The sequence below is a fragment of the Hirundo rustica genome, chromosome 2 (assembly GCF_015227805.2).
Source record: "Hirundo rustica isolate bHirRus1 chromosome 2, bHirRus1.pri.v3, whole genome shotgun sequence".
Taxonomy (NCBI): Eukaryota; Metazoa; Chordata; class Aves; order Passeriformes; family Hirundinidae; genus Hirundo; species Hirundo rustica.
In genome coordinates, this window is record NC_053451.1 from 112065693 (window position 1) to 112087064 (window position 21372).

Here is a 21372-nt window from a genome sequence, read left to right on the forward strand (position 1 = left end):
CAAAAACCCCAAGATTTCTTAATATACTCCCAAGCCTTATTCTTTAGTCCCAGGCAGAAATTGCAAACCATCCACATTTACCCTTTTTTCACTGCATCTATTATTACTGTTGGCTTTTATTTTCCCACTCCTGATGAGGCCATTCTCTTTTGCCTATGACTTTTCCGTTTCAGAAATTCTTTATGGCCCAAAACGGTTGAATTATACTGTCACGGTGCCAGGAAGGCAATATTCCACCAAAGGCAGAAATATATCCTATTATCAGCAGTTCAAATGAGGCTTAGAAAAAAAAGAATATGGATAAAACTTATTTAAACCATATCAGATCATTTTAATAAACATTCACCTATTTCAGAACGCAATGGTTTTGGTGTAACTTGCCAAAACCATGATGGAGCTAATCAGAAGCTAAACATTGTGGAAAATGTGGTTTATATTCTGTTGGAGGGTTAGGAAAAAGAAACAGCAATGGCATTTTTAAATGAAAATATCTTGTAAAATTTGAAGCAAGAGCTCTGATTCAAGCAAGACTTTGTAAATCAAGCTAGTCATTAAGGCTCAAGATACTGCTTGTTACAAATACCAACAAAAGTCATTGACCCTTTTTTGCTGAAGCTGGGTTCACAAGGACTTTGATGGCTGTAGTGGAATCCCCCCAAAAACACTACTGTACAAAAGAATATGATCTCCAAAAAAACATACAGGACATGGAGAATACAGCAAGTGTGATTCAGCTGCCAATGTTCTTCTCCATGCAGGTTAAAAGAACTTTACGTACACACAAGTTGTGCATTCAACTTGTAAAACATTGTTTTACTCTAAAATAGGAAACATTTAGAGAGTTACAGCCTTGTGTTTATAGTGTAGCGGTCTGCAGCATTGCCTGTAATCCTGACTATATGAAAAATATATTTTTATATAATTTTGCACTTTAATAGCAAGTCTTCAGCCATTTATAGCAAACTACTTGCTAAATCTAGACTAGTATAAGCAAAACTCATGTGTTCTTGATTTACTTCCTGTGTACGCTTTTTGACTCAGAACTGCCTTTTTGTTCACAAAATTCAAATTCTTAAGAAAAAAAATCCAAACAGAAACGCCTTTGACCTATCTTTCTAATATTTATGATCACCACTGAATATATGTAGAAACTACTAAAGATTAGAAATGCAAGCACTAGGCTAATTTTGAGATACACGTCCTTGCTTTAAAAACTTCCAGAAAATATAACACAGAAAGTATCATAAAGACAGCAAACATAGGGAAAGGCTGACAAACTGAAAAAAACCTATCCGCTGGGAGCTGGATTAATTCTTAATTCTTACCTTCTGTGCTTAATCCAGGACTTGAAGTGAATTTTGCTACATCGACGATCTTCACGGCGAACTGCTGCCCCGTCTCCCTGTTGATGCATCGTCGCACGACGCTGAACGGACCCCTGCAAGGCAGAGAAACCAGCAATGAGGGACCATCCTCCTCCTCCTCACTGGGCTACAATTCCCTCACTTCTCAACAAGGTTTCTGCATCCAAGTGTGGTATTCACACAGAATATACCTCTCGTCCTCGCTGCCTGTTAAATGTAAAACTAACAGTTCTGACTCTAGACTGGTGTAAAGAACATCATGTGAGTTCTGTATTTTCTTATATTATAAAGGCGTATTTTCTTACCCTTCCCCTTTAGAAAGGCTGTACTCTTAGAAACCTTATACAATATGTAACTGACACCATTATTATTAAATTTTAAGTGGACCTTATTTAGATGCAAAATCCAGGTAGGGGGGAAAAACAGAGGTGAGAAACCCATTCCTTCTTTAAGTCCTAATCTGAAAGGATAATGGACAATGGCAAGAGTAACAGAATTGTGAGCTCTTTCAGTTTGTCTGTTTCACACAAACTAAGTTTATTTCAAGTTTGGCATCATTAGATACAAACAACCTCCATTACAGTACTTTGAAATTCCACAAAAGCTCAAGATTTTCTCTCATCTATGGCACTTAGAGAATCCCACAAATTACAGACGAAAAGACTGGAATTAGTTCAGACAAATGTTACTATTGCACTCAAATGAAAAAGAGTAGTTATTTTTTGAAACTGAAGTTATATGGCAACCTTAATGGCAACGTTTTAAAAACCACCAGCACAAATATGTATTTTTGGAAACACTTCTAGTAGGTGATTTAAGTTCGTGGTGCCTTAACTTATAGTATGGAATCTTCTGTCCAGTGTTAATAACAATCAATACCATCAGATAAACAGGGTAGGTCAAGCCTTCAAATATGAAATATTATGATATGAAATAATATGTTATGAAAACAGAATTGGATTGCTTCAAGAGTGCACTAGCTGTAGTAAATCAATCCTTTTTTACTGCTACTTATGTAGTGACAGACATGCAAGTTCTAAAGAAATCCATTCTGAAGTCTTCTCAAAAAGATGTGAGAGAAAATTTGAGGATGGAAAAAGCCTTTGTTCAGAAGTTTGTCTATTGAGTGAACATTCACCTGCTGAGTGAAAGAAATGCTTTAATATAACTTGAAAGACAAATTCTTCCATTCAAACTGAACTGGAAGTTGGTTGACACATTTCTGAGCAATGAGATTGCAAAGCAACACCATTCTCAAAATAAAAGGTACCCTGAGGAGGCAGAAATGTCCCTCTGAGGGCACTTACAAACCTTAATAACTGGCTTCTGGTATTCCTTTACACATCAGATGATCTGAAGTGTGCAATTCATCACACTACCAAACCTGCACTCATGTAGCTAAAATCTAGGTTTTGTACTCTTTCAACATAAAACATGTTTGCAAGATTTCTTGAAACAAGACTGACAGAGAACATGAACACCAAAAGTAGTCAATGAATCCCAATTTAAATATTCACAAGTAAGGAAGATATTTATTAGCACAACTATGGGCACGTGATGCACTCAGACAGAATGAACTACTCAAGAAAATGCATGTTTGTTTTCTTTCTTCTTTCCTTGCTCCAAACACAATGAAATCCCTCACACTGATGGCTATTTTCTCTCCTGAATCCACACCCCACTATTATTCAGTATTTGGTCTTTTACCAAAAATTACTAAAGATATTTTTTAAAAGATGATCAATTAAGCCTCCAATACATAGAAATCCACTTTCATCATTAAATGAAAAAGATTCAACTTGACTTCATTTGTCATTGGAAGGATGCAGCTATTGACTTAGAATCCTTCCTCCATGTTTCAAAAAGTGATCTATGAAAAAGTTCCACTTTATATAGATCAGTGTCACCTTCTTATTCCAAGTTCCTGCTTCCTCTTTTAGCAAAGTAAAATTGCTTTAAAACACTAAAAATACATTTACATTATGCTAATCTAAAAACATTTCAAAACCTAAACCACAGCTTTGGAATAATGTTGGCGACACCTTCTTTCAGCCCAAATTGTCATAAATCTTTAGAAACTAAATGTATTTAATTAAAATGATCCTCTTTCTTTTCATTGTCTTGTTTCCTCTCCCTCCACCCCAAGCTTTTCTGGAGACATTAAATAATGCTTTTAACATATTTTGATATAGAAGAGCAGATCACTGGAGTGCAGAGATACCTCACAAGACCATATCCTTACTTGTAGGCAGATCCCCAAATTCTGTTAATGCACCCAAACTCTATGTAAATAACAGGAATTTTTCACTGTTGGCTGAGCTACTTTTAGATCTCCTGGTTTTGCCAAGCCTGGGCAGGAGAGCTTGCCCAGCCACCACAGCGTGTGTATGTGCTTCGAGCAGACAGAGTTGAGGAAATATAAATCAAAAAGGAGCCTACAAAGTGCAGCTCTGAGAGGATCAGATCTGTGTGTAACCCACCTTTATCTTGTACAACCATGTCCTGATTCCTCCTTCCATTAACATTTTAAAATCCTGACTTGAGTAATGTCCTTCCTGCATATTAAATCTGGGACAAAAAATTCAGAGCACTTTATTCCGTTCTGTAACAGAAAAGGTACAGAGACACCCCTACAGTCTCAAAATTTATGGCCATATTGAAACTTCACTATGATTATGACAAAGACTTCTCTACTTGAATTGAAGAATGTCAAAGACTCTTAAGTAAATGAAATGTGCTGTAAAGCACACAATACAAGAACTGGGGTTGGAACTAAATGATCTTTGAAGTCCCTCCCAAACCAATCCATTTTATGATTCTGTGAATTCCGGGACACCCACCATTAACTCATTCTATTGAAACAATACAGCAATTTCATACAGAAATAAAAGTGCATTTAAACACAACCTGAAGAAAGACTCAGCTGTTTACAAACTTCAGACTTCCAAGTTTTTCAAAACAAACTCTCTGATACTCAAGCTACACACAGCCCCAAAATACTGTTGAGACACTACATTATATGAATGCATTCCATGAAAATAGCATCACAACAAAAGCTTGAATAATTCCAATTTTAGGTAATTTTAAATCACTCACAAGACATGCCCTGACCAATTAAGCAGACACCATCACTTCCATGTGCCAGGTAGCACAAAGGAACTTTTAAATAAATTATGGTTGCAGTTAGTCCTCTCCAGCTGCAATGGCATACAGCAAGTTTACAAATTAAGTTGTAACAGCCCACGGTGATGCTGTATAACCTGAGTCAGGAAGCAAGAATCCGTGCTTCCCAACACAAGAGCTTCAAGCCTTATTCAGAAACTGAGTAACAAAAGTCTTTCAGGCCACCCTGAGTCTCGGCACTGAAACCACCCAGTAAGGAAAGCAACCACCAACAATTCATCTCTCAGCTGAGATGAGGAGCTGTTCAACAGCTGTGCCTGCAGATGGGGAAATGTCTATCACATCCTCGCTAAATGACAATTTCTAAAGCTCATTCTGCCAACCCTGCAGCTCGAATTTTACAGATCTAAAGTACAGAGGTGACACAGACTGGGGAAGGAACAGTAACCCCAGACACAGATCATCAAAGCTGTCAGAGATAGATAAGCCTGCTTATTTATTAAGAGTAACTGAGTTAAGTTGTATAAGACTTCATTTTCTAAGTCATACAAACTGTAATCATGTTATGTGCTTTACATTTAATTTCTCTCTCTGCTGCCTTTATAACAGATATAACCTGAGCTTGCAAAATCTTTCTCTGCAGTCAGCTTGCATACCTGAGACTACACCAGCTCAAACATGAGGATCCTTAAAACATGCAATCAAGCAGAAAGGACAGATGACTTCTTTACTGGGATTTTATCACGGCTGGCAGCAGCACACTCCAACACCTGGAACACCTGGAGTCCCACCTACGATGTGTGCCAAAATCCAAAATGTATGAACTTAAGCTGGGATGCGTGGGGGGGGTGTTTTTGCTGTCTTATGCAGATGGAAATCCAAGTGTTGCAATAATGAGGTCAGTGAGTACATACAGGCCAGAAAACGTGGATTGAAATGTCAAAGAGGTTGTCTCATGTCTTTTCATGAGTCCAAAATTTCAAATTAGCAGAGCAGGCCTGATGTAACCTTAACCCTACTCAACCTATTTTCTGATGATAACTTTACTATCTAGCACAGAGCAGTTAATTTTCTATCAGCTAGACACGTCAAGAAAATCAATTATTAATTACTCTCTCCTTCAGGAGTACAACACTTGAATTATGATAAAAACCCTAAAACTTTGATAACATCAAAGCCTTTTTTATCATCTCCTTAATTTTAAATTATTTTACTTTGTGTGTCATTGGGACTTCAAGGACAATGATCATAAACCAATATATTGCAAACTATCTTTTTTATACTACAATCCAGTCAGTTTATCTGTCTGTTCTGCTTTCAGTCTCCTTTTCTTCAGTCCCTGGTGGTCTGCAAGAAGGAGAACAGGTTGTGGTTGAAATATACCACAGCCTCTTTCCTTGCCATGTCCCTCCATGAACTGAGCTGACCTCTGGGAATGGAATTCCTATTAAGACACTTCCTGAAGTCCTTCGCTTCAGAGCTTCAAAATTTGAGATTTTGGATCATATCAGACCATCACAAACATCTCTTCCAAGTGAGTTTCAATTTTTTGAGGAACTTAATATAAAGCAAGGTGTTTTGGCTAATTCTTTTTCATTACGTTTAAAAAAAAAAAAAAAAAGAAACACAAGTTGATCATTTTGACAGAAAAAAACCCTAAATAATGAGTAATATCTCATCCACTGAACAGAGTGCTCCTTTAAAAATGATCTTCCATTTACAAGTAAAACACCTGGCACTCCTTTTCCTCATTTAACAAGATTCAATAGTTAAGAACTTGAAACAGGTAACACAGGTCTTAAAGGCAACATAATTCAACATTTTAGACCAAGTGTTTTCTACAAAGGGTTTTTGTCAGTTTGTTGGAATAAGATACCATAGCTGTATACACATAAAAAAAAAAGACATTTATATCCAGAATTTTTTTTCTTTCTTATTTAAAGGCTGTACATTTGCTTACCTAAGCAGCAAATATTGCTTTGTACTAACATGGTTAATACCTTCAAATTCAAATTGATGACAATTACTGGGAAGAAAACAACTTGCTACTACATTTAAAGAGACAGATCTTTTTCCCTCTGCACTCATCCACCCAATTTATAACATGTACTTGTTCTTTAACTTTCCCTTTGCCTTTAATTGAAGTGAACCTTTCGAAAATTAAGTATTCCCAAAATTAATTAAACCTTCAATTATCAGCTCATTTACACATGGCACTGTGGCTTAAAATAGTGATTGAACCTTTCTGTGAAACACCACTTCAGATTAGAGGGCATCCACTTTTAGAAAGCCATCGCTGGCAATGCTGGCTTGACACTTTTTGTTTTATTCTCAAAGGAAAATTTAAAATAATGCACTATGATGACTACGGCACAGAAGAACATTTGGGTTGAAGATCTGATACTTTAGAAAATTAGATATCCCAGCTACAAAACTGAGTGCCCAGACAGCAATATTTCTATCACATTCTATCTATTTCTACTTTTCAACAGCTCAGATCTTTGAAACCAAGTCTGTGTTTAAACTCAGCTTTAGGGTGAAATCTACAAAGAACAAAGCACAAGACAGCAGTTAACTGGCTCTCATCCCAGTATGGATACATATTAATAGATATTTTCTAATATTAATCCAAGAGAAAAAAAAAGAATACGTAACACCAAATCTTAACTATTGCTTTCCATCCACAAGAACACCAGAGAAGGAGCAGCACTCCAATGCTTGTGAAAGGAAAACAGTCCCCAAGAAAACCTTAGGGTATACTTGGAATTCATGCAGCAAACTGAAAAAAAAAAATATTTACCTTCATTTTTAGAGATTTTCTGAAGTAATTCAGAAGTTTGTTTCCATGGTTTTGTCAGTACAAAAGCAAAATGCAGGCAGAAAGATTTCTTCTGCTGTCCTGTCTTTCATATCTCCAAGCTAAAAGGGGGATAAGCTATCCTTAAATGATCAGCCACTTCTACCAATAAAAATGCAAACTTTGTGGTCTGATTTTTCTTCTTATTAAGCAAAAAAGTCAGAATAATTTAATCAGTCATTCTATATATCTACCAAATCTCTTAGGCATACATACATTAAAAACAGATGCTGGTATGTAAAAATACCTTTAATGTATCTTTGTAAACAACTCTTCTTTTATACTGACTGGATGGGATATTGAGGGGATGGAAAAGGCAGAACATTGAGATAAGATGTTCACTATATTTGTTATTCTATTACCATGAAATACATATTTCAGCACCAGGCACCTACAACATTCTTCACAAACAAAGGATTCAGAAAGTATTTTTATGTTTACACATACTTAATTTCTGAATTCCACAATTACCTGTTAACACTGACCTTACCCTTGTCAATTCTCCTATTTTATTCATAGAGTCACAAAAGGGTTCAAGTTGGAGGATACTTCTGAAGGGATGTGCTTAATAAATTTTATCAGAACATGTACCTGTTGCTATTTTTTTTTTAAGAAAACAAACTATTTCCCTCTTCAAAAACAAGCGTTTGCAAAGAATTATTTCTCTCAACACAAAACAAAGACAAGCAAAATCTGTTTTCAATAAATATTGTAAGAGGTTTCATGGTCTTAAAGGAACTGTTTGAAATGCTGTAGCAAGTACAGAAATAGGAAATGCACTTTGTGGAAAAGGATCCAACAGGAGCTGCTGGGTGGTGTTGGGGAGGATGAAGCCAGAAAGCCCTATAAATATGACTGCTTGGATTCTGAGAATGTGAAACCTATAGGTGGGATGGAATAGAAAGCAAGTTTCGATGTCTGAGATGTCCTAGCTACTGAATGTCTGGGAAAACAATTATATGGCCAGCTGAAGGTTACCTGTAGATAGATCCAAAGGTCAAATGGGATGTTCTGTCTCACCCCCAATGTATGGCTCATCCCACACCTGTACCCCTCCCCTGAAGTATCAGGTATCTGTAACCCCATTGGCCCAAGTCTTGTTCCAGCTCACCTTGAAGCCCCCTGATAAGGGGTCCACAGGGGGCTGGACTCCCTCTTTGCCTGGCGCCTTTCCTCCAGGATCTTCTATTGGAGTTTCCTCTCCCTACCTCTCCCTTCCGCCACTCCCTAGGCCTTGCCACGAGCTGCGCCTGGCAACTCTAAGCAAGGCCCCATACCTTTATAATAAACCTCATCTTCTAAAACCCAGCTTCAGAGATCTCGTGTCTACATCCATCCACACCGTCCTGGAGCCCAGCGAAGCGCTGTCTACAGGCTGGCTTCCCAGGGGCCGCATCGCACACACAGGAGGTGAGAGCACAGCACGGCGAGGTCACCACCGGGTGACACTGAAGGGTGGACACTGCTCCAAACACAAGCAACAGCTACGGACACAGAGCAGCCTTCAAGAGCCGGCCCTCACATCTTCCCTTACTTGGTATTCAACAACTCATTAAAGGTCATTTCCTAGCAAAGGGTCAAGACCTCAAATTCAAGTAATTACTAAGTAGACTCCGGAAGGAGTTCAGGCTCTTGGCTCCACAGATTCCTTTTTTAGCTCATTTCTTCCTTGATGTTTCCACGAGTGTCTCCTAACTTGCTTTTGGTGCAAGATTACACACTGGACACTCTTTTCTCTTTCCTAGAACAGCACAATAGGTCCGAAACGATGGCTCTGGAATTAATCTTCAAGGAGGTAACTGATTATTTATTTGTCCCATTTCAGGATGGATGAAAGAAAGAACAAAAATGATTTTTAGGCATGTATATACTAAGCACACACAGATAAATGATGAGACATTTCCCTGAGGTATAAATAATTATGAGGATCTCAGAGAACAGAACTTTCCAATAAGGGTTTTTTGACTAGTTTTTTTAACTCTTGGTATGGAAGAAGAATCAAAATTGCTTCATTAAGCTGAAATGAAACATTCTGCCTCCTCAGCAATAAAGAACTCAAGAAACTGATGACGAATATAACTTTCTCTCTGGTTCACCTTGAGGTAGATGAGAATCTATATTTCCTGCAAGAAGTGATTTTGGGCTAGTGAAGACTGCTAATCAAAACACAGATTCTAGTGCTTGAACAGGAGAGGGGAGAAATAAGGAATGCTTTGTCCAGTGATAAATTTCCACTGGGAGTACTGGAATGAATGCATAGAATCAAAATCCTCAAAATTTTATTTTTACTCTCAAACATTCTGTAACACTTCACAGAAAAACACAACATGCCAGTGGCTGACTCAAAAGCAACAGCTCAAGAGGGCTCAGAAAAACTGATGCTGTTCTCCTAACACACTCCTTTAATATGTGACCAAGGGTTTTGCCTGTTTCTTCCTTGCAAAGAAAAAGAACAGAAGATCAGGAGGAAGTGAATGAAAACAAAACAAAACAACAAAAAAAGTAAAACTAGTTTAGGTATTAAATCATTCAACAGTGAGGAAAAAAGCAGCAAGCAAAGTGTCAAAAAAAGCGCTTCAATTACAGGAACAAAAGGGAGTGTATTAAACATAATAGCTTTGCCTTCAAAAGAAGAAATGTTGTAGAGCACCTTCAGGCTTGGCTCATCGGCTGCAGATGATGATCACTATTTTTCTCTTTTCCATTCCGAGAACTTTTTTCTCCCATTCATGTTCCATCCCAGGCTGTGGCCTCGCCAGCATTTCTTCAGCAGAGCACTGGCCAAACCCACCGCCCCTCTGCCTACTGCATCATCCCAGAACAGCTTGGGCATGGTTACACTCAAACAGATCAAAGGAGAAACTAAAACTACTCAAAATACCCCAGAAAAAACCAACTCTCCCCTTTTTCACTGTGTTGTTCCTCAGTCAGGGCAGATGCTTGGTCTGGCTTAAAGCACAGCTGTGCAAAGAGCTGTGTCCAGACAGACCCAGGAAGGAAGAGCTGGGACAGGAGCTTTAGCACTGCTGCTGCTAAAGCTCAACCTTGTCTCAGACCACGGTGATCTTTCACAGGGTCCTACAGCCCCTGTGGGACCTGCACCAGTACTGCACACCTGCACTCCTGCAGCGAAGCCAGGGAACTGACCTGAGAGCCTTGGGTAAATCCACACAGAGCTGCCTCCGCCGTGTTATTTGTGCTGCAACTGCACGCAGCAAGACGAGTAATAAAAATAGGAATATGTCAGGCACCAGCTGTAAAAAAACTCCTTCGTGTAATTACACCCTCGGGTGAGTGTAGATGCATTAACCACTACCTACACCATCTCTCCTCTTGCATTCTGGTTATGTTTTAACTTCCCCTTTATGACTTTTAATGTCCACTTTAAATCTGTTAGTCCTGCTAACAAAGCTGAGCTAAGATACTATTTCCTCTACTCTTTCTCAGATTTATGCAAGCCCAACTTTTTTTTTTTTTAATAACAAGGTCTCTCATTTCAGAATCTCTTCCTAGCATCTGTTCCACTTCTCATTTTTCTTAAAAGCAACCAGAACTGTGAGCAGAACTCCAGATGAGGTCTTAGCACGAGTTTTCACAATGCTAACAGTATTTTTTTCTCTGCTAGAAATATTGTGCCTGGTATACAATCCTGTACCTGCCTTGTTGACACACAGATCATTGAGTCATCCACTACAGCTGTGTTCTTCTGCTGAGCTGGTGACAGTCAGCCAGCCTCAGTCCACCCCTGTTACCCTGGTTTTTCTGAGTTTCTTTATTAGCCTTTTGATTTTCATAAATGGAGTCAGATCTTTTAGTTACTGTAGAATATTAGAGCAGTTTTTCTACCTTTCCCACAGAAGTAATATAAACAAATCCTTTGTTTTTCATTCTTTGTCCTTTGTTTGCATATTTCTAACCTGAAAACAATTGTAACTGACAATTGGTCTGGCCACTGAGGCTGATGGGTGGAAACCCCAAAAAGCCAATCTTCTGCTAGACCCACAAATGTGTAAAAGTAAAAGAATAAACAAAGGGGTGTCTTCTCTCCGCTCTTTCAGCTGGGAGCTGGATCAGAGGAACCTCTGCGAAAATCTCTTGTCTGCGTGTGATTGCTTTGTGTGTCTCGGTGACACACCCCACAGGTTGTTCACTTTTTCCATTCTCAAGCGATGAGTCCTCTTTCAGAAGCTTGTGATTTCCACTGCTAAAGTCCTTTCTGGATGCTGTCCAGGTCCTCCTCTGCATTACCCTCAAATGTTCTCTTGCAATGAGGATACTTTAACTGTAATAGTACAGTTCAATTTAGCGCTTTTTCATTTTAAAATAACCTGGCAGAGGTCTAATCCAAAACTGACAAACTTTCATTTTTACACCATTTCTTCTCTGAATGTTAATTTCTTCTTTAATCCTATGCAGACTACTTAGATTTAGGATATTACTACGTTTTAAAAAATGCCAGCAACTCAAAGTACAAGAGGGAAGTCAGAGAGAAGCACTGGAAGATGCGATTTATAAAAGTGTTTTTGGCATTGCCTGGAATACACCAGCGCTAATTCAGCTACCCCAACACTACTCCTTACAAAACCAGAAGCTTCCTACAGGTTCATTACAAAGGACAAAGGCACATCTAACTTGCATAGGCCACTAGAGAAGTAGAGAAGAAACTCAACATTTTTAGTGGAAATAACCTCATTTAAATATTGGTATTATGTCTGCGGTAACATATGACAGTTCCTCAAAATTGAAAATGTAGCACTTTTATATTTTATTATATGCAAAAAAATCAGCACTTCTTTAAAGGCCTCTCCATTCCCCATATCTGACTAACAACAAAATTCCCATTTAATCTTCTACCACTACAAAGTAAAGTCTAAAACCTGAAAGACAGCAGTGGTTAAACAAAATAATATTTCCATAACACACACATAGAGCTGAACAGAATTTACTCTGATAGTTCAATCAAAACTGCTTCCTGTATAGCTCAATATTAATTCTTGTATTTTAAAAAAGCCCAACAAAAGCAAACCAAACCCAGCATCTCAGTTCAGTCTGGCTGTCACCAACAAGCACAGGCTCAGGCATATTTCTATGTGCACAACAATTCACAAGACCCATTGGAAGCAATAAAGGGGAGTTATTGAGGCCAGCAAGAGAAAGCAAATTTCTAAGTGAGAAAGTTCTCCATTGCAGCATTGATCAATAAAGACAAATTAGCTGAAACATCTTGATCCAGACAGACTTTCCTGTACTTCTTACAGGAGTGTGGCCTCTGGACTGGCAAATATATTAATGTGCTAGGAAAAGGAAAAGTAACCTGAAAACAAAGTCTGTCTTGTGTGCTTCAAAACTATCAGGTTTCGTAAGTTGTCATCAAAATTGTGTACGAAATGATGGAAAGCACAAAACCTTGAGGTTTTCTTTAAAAAATGTTGGAAAACTTCCAGCATCTCAGAAACTGAATTTAATACTCAAATCATCAGCCTTTAGGGTCATTCATAACACTTTAAACTATGGAAGGATTATAGGATTTATTAAGAACATTCAGCTCAATACTGGGGAAAAAAACCCGTTCTGGCTATGATATTTATAGAAGGTTGTTGAATTCTCTTTCCAGGAGAGAAATGAATGAATTCTGACCACTTAAGGTCTGAAGTTTTCAACAATGTACTGAAATGAAAAATCTGTCACAGATGAGGAAAATTTAGTTTCTCTATCTGGATCTGCTGCGTTTCTGAACAGCAGTTTCTTATATTTAATGCATATAAACTGCTGTTTGAAGTCATGGTATTTTTTCTGGTTTGGGGTGGGTTTTTTCTATTTTTTTTTTTTAAGTACACATTACTTTTTTTTTTTTTTTAAGAATAGATTATATTTCTGTCCAGGAATCTCTGTGAGAAAAAAAATTAGTCTATACACCATCTGTATTAGTTCAGCCTTTTTCTGCATTGAAATAAGTTAATTTTTAGTAGTTTATTTAGAGTTGAGCTCAATGATCCCTATGGGTCCCTGCCAAATCAGAATATGCTGTGATTCTGGGAAATCTCATCTCTCTTGCTAACTTAAACAAACTAAAACTATAATATCATTCTACAATTATTGGGAAAAGCTAATGCAGCTACTAGGAAAAAAACTTTGAAACTGAGAAGAATTATTTACCTAACTAAATATCTGGATAGTAACAAACGCCCTCCCGAAATATCTAAACATAAAATACCAGCTTCCTGTAAAACAACTGTTCAGGAATTTTAAATTCAGCTGCTCTCTTCATGTGCCAAAGTAAAATTTAAGGTCTCTCCTTAGCAAAATCTCGCCACCATGAAGACTGAGCCACACAGAATCTCTCATATTAACTGCAGGACAATTGTTCCTGCGTGAACTATAACCACCTACATGACAATTATCAGTACACATGCAGCACAATGCATTACATGAGCATTTCATAACTCCTTTATTAAAAAATCCACAATGTTTTAACTAACCTAGTTTAAGTAAAGTCTTTACTTAAAAGCCATATAAAATACTTTTCCTATTTTTTTTTTCTTTCTTTTTTTTTCATTACAAGAAGGGAAAGCTGCCTGGATGAATTTCCCAGTGAGCTCTGAGCACAGCTGTACTGAAGTTTGTGCCAGAACCACTGACAGGGAAGCACAGGGTGCCAGCAATCTGCCAGGAGAGGACAAGGGTTTTACTACTGCTTTTCAAAATACACCAAACAACAAATTACTTCTGGAAATACAAAATTAGCAGGAATCAGAGCACTGACTTCATCAGTGCACAACCAAATGAAGTGCTCACACTGAAACATCCCACACTTCTGCAAGTGAGTATCTGACCTTTGGGACATTGACAAAAATAGGAAGCTGAATCCATGGTCCAGGTCAGGAACAGCATCTGACATTTCACCAGGTTCCAGCTGCCCTTTATTGGTGTTCAAGGACTGAACAGTGAAATGAGCAGTCAAGCAACACCTTGGGTCCATGAGCAGATCTCAGTTTGTTTCCTTATGTTCTCACACCAAAAAGCAAAAAGTCGAAGTATTCTTTCAGTCACGTCACTTCAAATTCAAATCAAACCAAAAGTGACTTCACCTCAAGTGATAAATGCTGTGGTTCCCCTCATTTAGACCACAGAATCAAATTCCTTCCCTAAATTACTGTCTCAAGGCACCAAACCACCTGTGCACCGATGTTCTTAAAATAAAACAAAATTAAAAACATCCAGTGACACTGGTAGAAGTCCTAAAGAAGAATTAGGAGACTGTTCAATAAGAAAATTTGCTGCTGCCTATTTGAGGCATCCCCAAGCGTTGCTCATTTGGCTGCCACAAGCAGCTGATGCTGCTGTCACTGGAAAGAAGCCCAGCAGTAGAAATGCAGCTCCCAGCTTTGTTCCAGGCTATGCACACATGGAGAAATAAGCACATCTCCACACCAACTTCCCTGGCAGTAAAAAGGCAAAAATAGAGAGTTCGACTACTCCTCTGGTTTGAATGATGGCAAATTCCTGAAGCTATCAAGAATCCCAAGTAATCAAAAAAATAGGGTTACAAATGTGAAGAAAACCAGGATTTAAAAGTGCCAACTGCTTTTGGACTAACAGTATGTACCTACACTGTGGAACCCTACCATAGCAGCCTGCTGCTTTACACTAGAAATTGCATTGAAAATTCAAGTCTAACCATATTTATAGATGAATTGAAGGCTACGCAAAACAGAACCAGAAGTTAACTGCTAAGAAAGGCAACATGTAGGAAAAAGTGTATGAGGAGAATGGGAAGAAGAAATCAAATTATCATACTATATTTCCTTTATTATGCTTCTCTAGTCAAAACAATTTGACGAGGGAGAAAAAGAAAGACAAGTGCTGTAGACTGCAGAGAATACACAGGATTGCTCAACCACAAAACACAACTCCCTGTTGGCATGCTTTTCAAGTAACTATACAACACTGCTTGTAAAGATGTAAAAATATAAACACCCAACACCCGATACTTTGGGTGATGCATGTGAACATGAAAACCAAGACCCAACCACAACCAATGTCCAAAACTTTGAAGAAAGCTTATGATGGTTGTTAGTCCCCTCAAATACCCCTCTAGCAATTTTTGAGTCAGTAACTGGGCAAATGTTTATGCAGTCGAAGGGTGACAGCAAGGGTTTACTGGCTTTAAGAGCACAAGATCAGCTTTGGCAGCTAAGGCTGGTTAGGAATGGAGAGGTTCCCCAAAATGAGGGCAAAGCAGTTGTGTCAACAGGCTGATCACCCTGGAAAAGAATCACTTTATACTTATGTGCTGTTGTGGGCTGGGAAGAGTTAATTTTCTTCACAGTAGCTAATATGGGGCTATGTTTTGGGACTGAGAGCACCATAAGGACCAAAGCATAATGTCTCACCATCCTCATTGCAAAGAACATCCAAATTAATGTTCGATTTTAACTTATTCTATTTCAGTTTAAAACTGTTGCACATACTCTTGTCACTACAGGCCTGGTAAAAAGTCTCTCTCCATCTTTCTTGGAACCCCTTCTAAAGTACTGCAAGCCACAATAAGGTCTCCTGGTGCCTTCTCTTCTCCAGGATGAACAACCTCAACCCTCTCGGCAGCAGAGGTGATCCAGCTCTCGGGGTATCTTCTTGTCACTCGTCTGGGCTCATCCAACAGGTCCACATCCTTCCCAGGCTGGGGACCCCAGAGCTGGAAGCAGCACTGCAGGTGAAGTCTCCCCAGATAAACTCCTCCAACAAGTTATGGCTTCACTGGAAGCTCAGCAATCCCCTGAAGATTGAAACTTTATTGGTTGATAGTACTAAAGTAAGCTTCAAATTAAAATGAACACATGGCAACATATTTAAAGCAGCGGTTCCTGCATACTATGAGAATTTCCTATACTAAGTTCCCTGCTCAAATATTCAAAACTCACTCAAAACAGCATCAATTGCAAGGAGAAGCCCAAGCCAGATTTAGCCTTTCCAAGAGTTGAATGAGTACATTTTTTATAATATATATTGGCATAGATATACGTGATGCATATATTCACACCCCAAACCTCCCCCCATATATGCACACATAATTAAAATGTGGCACAGCAAAGCAATTCAAATATATGCTCCTACCAAATCTCTTGCAATCGTTTTAAAATCTGCCTTTCTTCTCTGAAAATTAAGTGCATCTAAGACTGCATTACTGAGCCATCATTAAGTAGCTCAGATCATTCTCCTATATTTAATTCTACTGTAGCTCCTATTCTTCAAAAACCAAGTATGCAAGATACCAAATTATTGCCTTCTGAACAACAACAACAAAAAAACAAACAAAAAAGCCTGCTACTACCATAATAAGTTTTCAGTTTAATTCACTCTTGCATAAAATGCACATCTGAGGGATCAATTTCCCCTATCTTAGATATTTTAATTATTATTATAGCACACCAGTAGAAAAGCATCTCACACAATGGGTTAACAATGAAAAAAACCCCAATAATTTAATTGATATTAAATATGACAGTGTTTGGAAGCCTTTATCAACAATGTAGTGCTGATCAGACAACAAATTGAGCCTTCCTGTGAAAATTATAGTAGAGCAAAACTCAGCAGTCATAGACTTTAATTGACTAAAAGACAGAGAAGTGCTTGTGACTCTGAAGCACTTCAAGATTTAACTTCACAGAACAGCAAAAACCCAATTCAGCAGGATTGACTTTGATACCTCTTGTCAGCTGCTAAAAGCTCTTTTCTTCTGTGTCCTCTACTCTTTTCACCCATTAGCTAAAATCTGCACATTAGTGCAAATAGAACAACAAGGATAGACTTTGTTTCTTTAGGAAAGTTAAAAATGTCAAATCTCAGTGAAAGTGTAAGCTCATGCACTGCTGAAATCTACCATTCTTCCTGACAATTACTGATGTGTAATTCGCAGAAATCACCATCTTTAGCTCATGAAAATCTCCACTACTGCAAATTGCAAGCTAAAGAGAACACAAGGAGAGCAGTCCAGTTTTGTCAGGTTTATATTCACGTTTTTAAATGAGGAGTTTATTTTGTCCAGCAGAGCTGGATTTTTGGTCAGAATGCACAGTTACGTCCCATCTCCTCTGTTCGCCTATCAATCTTTCCCATCTATTGACAAAGGTTTAGCTTCAGATCACAATCGAACAACAGACAGTCCTACAAAAAATATTTTAATCAATATTTTCATGTTGTGCATCAGATCTTTATCTGGGAACAGCAGGCCCTGAATTTAAAAGAAAATTCCTCTACACACAGCAGAAGTGAAAGGGGACACATTTAGAATGCAGACTATTTGCAGCAGCTGATAGTTGCACATTAACAATTTAACAGCATCTTAAATCCATAGACATAATTTAACAACAACAACAAAAATTATCTGAGTAACACAAAAGTCTCGTTTCCAAAGTTCTTACAGAAAAGATGTGCTAAAGGCTTTGAAATCTGGTTTTGTTTCCACATTGATAAGCACAGATAGTCCCAAGAGCTCACTGCAAATATGCAGCGATATCTGGTGTCCCCTCTGCCTGGCTAAACCCCTGGTATAAGCTACAGAAGGGAATCACAGGGGACATCCCTCCTTCACCTTGCAGTTCTTCAGGAGCTGGGAGTGAAATGCAGAGCTACAGGACCTTGCCATCTACCAAAAGGACATAGGAGGGCCCCTTCCCTACTTTTTAAAAATTTCCCTGAAAAACTGCAAAGATCTTAAAAGCCACATCATAGCCTGCCTAAATTAAAGTTTCCATTTGCTCTACTGAGAGCAAACAAGGCCAGTTTGGGATAAGAAAAAAAGCAGTTTACGAAGTTTTTCATTTGGAATTCAAACAGTCCTGTGATACCACAGAGGAAAAAGATAGCTCCCGTGCTTTAATGTACAACCTAGCAAAGAAATACAGATATCACATATTTACCAACAGAGAAAATGCAGATGGATGAGGCTCCTTTTCTCACAGCATTTTAGTCTTCTGCTGCTTGCAAAAAGTTATGCTGAAAGTTATAAAAACAACTAGAGCTGCCAACACAGCAACAGACGAGAACCTGCTTGGACTTCCTTCATATTACAACTTTGCAGTAAGCTCTTAAAATTCTTCTCTCCATGGTCATGAAGCTTAACATGACACTTCTTCCACTGCCCCCCTTGCAGCACTCAAAACTCACATATTCTCTCGAAATCTTTAGAGATAAGCTCTTTCATAGTTGATGAAGGATGTCTTACTAATGAAGGCACTTCCTATAAGCAAAAGCTTTTCACTATATGCTTTTTCCCTCATATTTGTAACACACACAAAAAGTTATCCTTAAAAGCTAAACACTTAAAAAAAGTAAATTAGTCACAGGTTATCAACTGCAATGCATTGGATAAATGCCTGGAATCCACTGTTTTTTCTTTTAAGCTGCCTCTGCCTTGCACAGAGCATCTTTCTTCACACCTTAAGATCAACTTAGGCCACACCAAAGTGCTTGAACATTACAGCTGTGACTGAATGACAGAGTTAAAGGCACAAAAACTTCCACACTGCATCTGAACAGAAGTCTTCCAAGGCTGGCTGCTTTCCTAGCAACCTTCCTTCCCAGCACACCCAGAGAGCAGGTTGTACATTGGACAGACTGTAGGAGCAGCTGCCCTCGATGCATTAAAATAACAAACACAACACAAATTCACTAAAAAAAAAAAGAGAGTATAAACATTTTCATACATGCCTTAGAGTAATTTAAATGCAATTTAGGCCCCATTTTGGGTCAAAACCAAATACCACCAATAAAAAACCCTATTACCTAACACGAATTTCCAGCACAAGCAGAGAGCTTTGCACTCTTATGCACCTCCTTTACATGCAAGCAGATTATTTTGGCCAGACTTCAGTGACTCTCTTCTGTGCTCTGCTGCACCTCTGGACATTTTACCAAAGCAGAAAAGTTGGGGAACTGCCAAAAGTTATTCCAGCTGCCACCTGGACTATAGCTGGATGAGTGCTTTAACAAGAACTACTACAAAGGTAATCAGGAGATGAGGAAATCCTGTCCTCCCACCTCTGCCAGGTTCCTCCTGTGATCCTGGGCAGAGGTGTGGCCACAGGGGTAGGGCAGGTAAGAAATGGACCGAGTGAAGAACAACCCATCACAAAGAACTGGGCTTTTATGAGTCAGCTTTCAGTTCTCTTCTGGCCCCTGGAAAGGATCACCTTCTTCAGAAACAGATGTTTTTTCAGTCAGCTTGAAACAAGGAAAGGAGAGCATAATTTGAGTGCTTGCCAGTGTAAAAGGACAAAAGATTTTTAGCAGAATCAGACAGGGCTCAGAAACATTTAAAGAGTTTTATTTACAAAATAGGTTTGGCTTCTCTTTTATTCTGATACCCTCCTGTTTTACACTAATTCAAATAAAACTAAGATTATTCCAGCCAGAAGCTTAATGATAAAATAAGCTACGATCTCACTCATATGAAAGCAAAATTCCCACCCCATGACTTTTCTACCAAAAGCTAATTAATTTTTTGCCTAAAGTTTAGATTCAAAGAGTTAACCTATCATTCAAAAGCACATCTAAATTAGGTGAGAATCACAGGATAAAAAATGCTGAAACAAAACCGTTTTGCTCATCCTACAGCTATTAAAAATCCTGAAATTTTAATGTTTTAGTATACAAACAGATAATCACTTCATAGAAGCTCTCCAAAACATGTAGTTCACTATCAATTAGATAACCCACACTGCACTTCTGTAATTATGCAAGTTCAGAGATTATTTTAGGCATAACACCTACGCAAAAAAAAAATCTCCCAAGTCACAAGCCAAATAGAAAATAACTGTAAGTGAGCAGTATTTGGCAGACTTTCCAATATGTACATATCAACAAGTTCCTAAACGATGTGCACAAACCTCTTCTTTTAAAACAGAACCAGCTATTTAAAGCAATCCAGCGTTACTTCCCACAGATTTTAGACTGCCTGCATTTCCCACATTTCTTTCCATATCAGTTTTTCAACTGTAAAGTGCATTTCTCAGGTGGGAAGTGACCTCTGGAGGTCGTTTGGTCCAAGCCCCTGCTCCAGCCTAGAGCCAACTGCCCAGGACCATGTCCAGGTGATTTCTGAATATCTCCACCAACCAAGAATCTCCCTTGGCAATATGTGCCAGGGCTTGGGAGCCCTCACAGTTAAAAAGTGTTTCCTGGTGCTCGAGTTTGTGCCACTGCCTCTGGTTTTGTCACTGGGCACTACCAGGAAGAGCCTGGCTCGGTCATCTTTGTACCCTCTCTCCAAACATCTGTACACATCAGTGAGATCCTTCCTGAGCCTCCCCTCTCCAGGCTCAACAGGCCCAGCTCTACAGTAACGTCACAATATTTACACAATAGAATGCACAGTACATTAAACCACATTGTTTTGTGCTGTTAACCACACACATCTCCTCACATCTGCGTTGACATCACTCCATCAGGTTTGTGTGAGTCTTGACACACATCACAACCAACATCTGGGATGTCACAAATCAAAAGCTGTTTGTCAAGTCTCTAAACCTGGCAAAATTCAGTCACATGCAGAATAGTTTCCCTGAAGAAATAAGAGTAAGGTACCAACCCCACCAATTTTTTTCCAGATGATAAAACCCTTCAGTAAAAGTTACTCTCTTTATGTCTGTCAAGATAAAACTTCAGGGTCAAAGGAAGAAAATTCCGTAGTTTCTTTTCGACATCTAGCCTGGCTAGCACAGGATGCTGCACTGAGAAAATGCTGTGAAGTCCAAACTCCCGGCAAAAGGGGAGTCAGTTTAAAAACTCTTCCCCGAAATTATAAAAGCACATAAGAACAGCTTCAAAGATATTCTTCTGATTTGAGATATGACCAAAGGTAAGGCTTAAATCTGTCCACATTAACCAAGACAAACCCATGTGCTTTCCCCTCAAGGGCCAAAACTACATCCTAAAATACCTCCAGCGATGGTGACTCCTTCACTTCCCTGAGGAACCCATTCCAGGGCTTGGCAACGCTTTGGATAAAGATTTGTTTCCTAACGCAAT

At 38.6% G+C, this 21372-nt stretch overlaps 1 protein-coding gene across 6 annotated transcripts in view; it reads right to left on the minus strand.

Annotated features, from left to right (window-relative positions):
* Positions 1–21372, minus strand: part of CASK (calcium/calmodulin dependent serine protein kinase) — a 190759-nt gene that overhangs the window by 137973 nt on the left and 31414 nt on the right. For all 6 annotated transcript variants that reach the window (XM_040056686.2, XM_040056682.2, XM_040056685.2 and 3 more), the window contains exon 2: positions 1326–1438. In XM_040056686.2, the coding sequence (XP_039912620.1) occupies positions 1326–1438 (113 nt within the window). The remainder of the gene's footprint in view (positions 1–1325; positions 1439–21372) is intronic.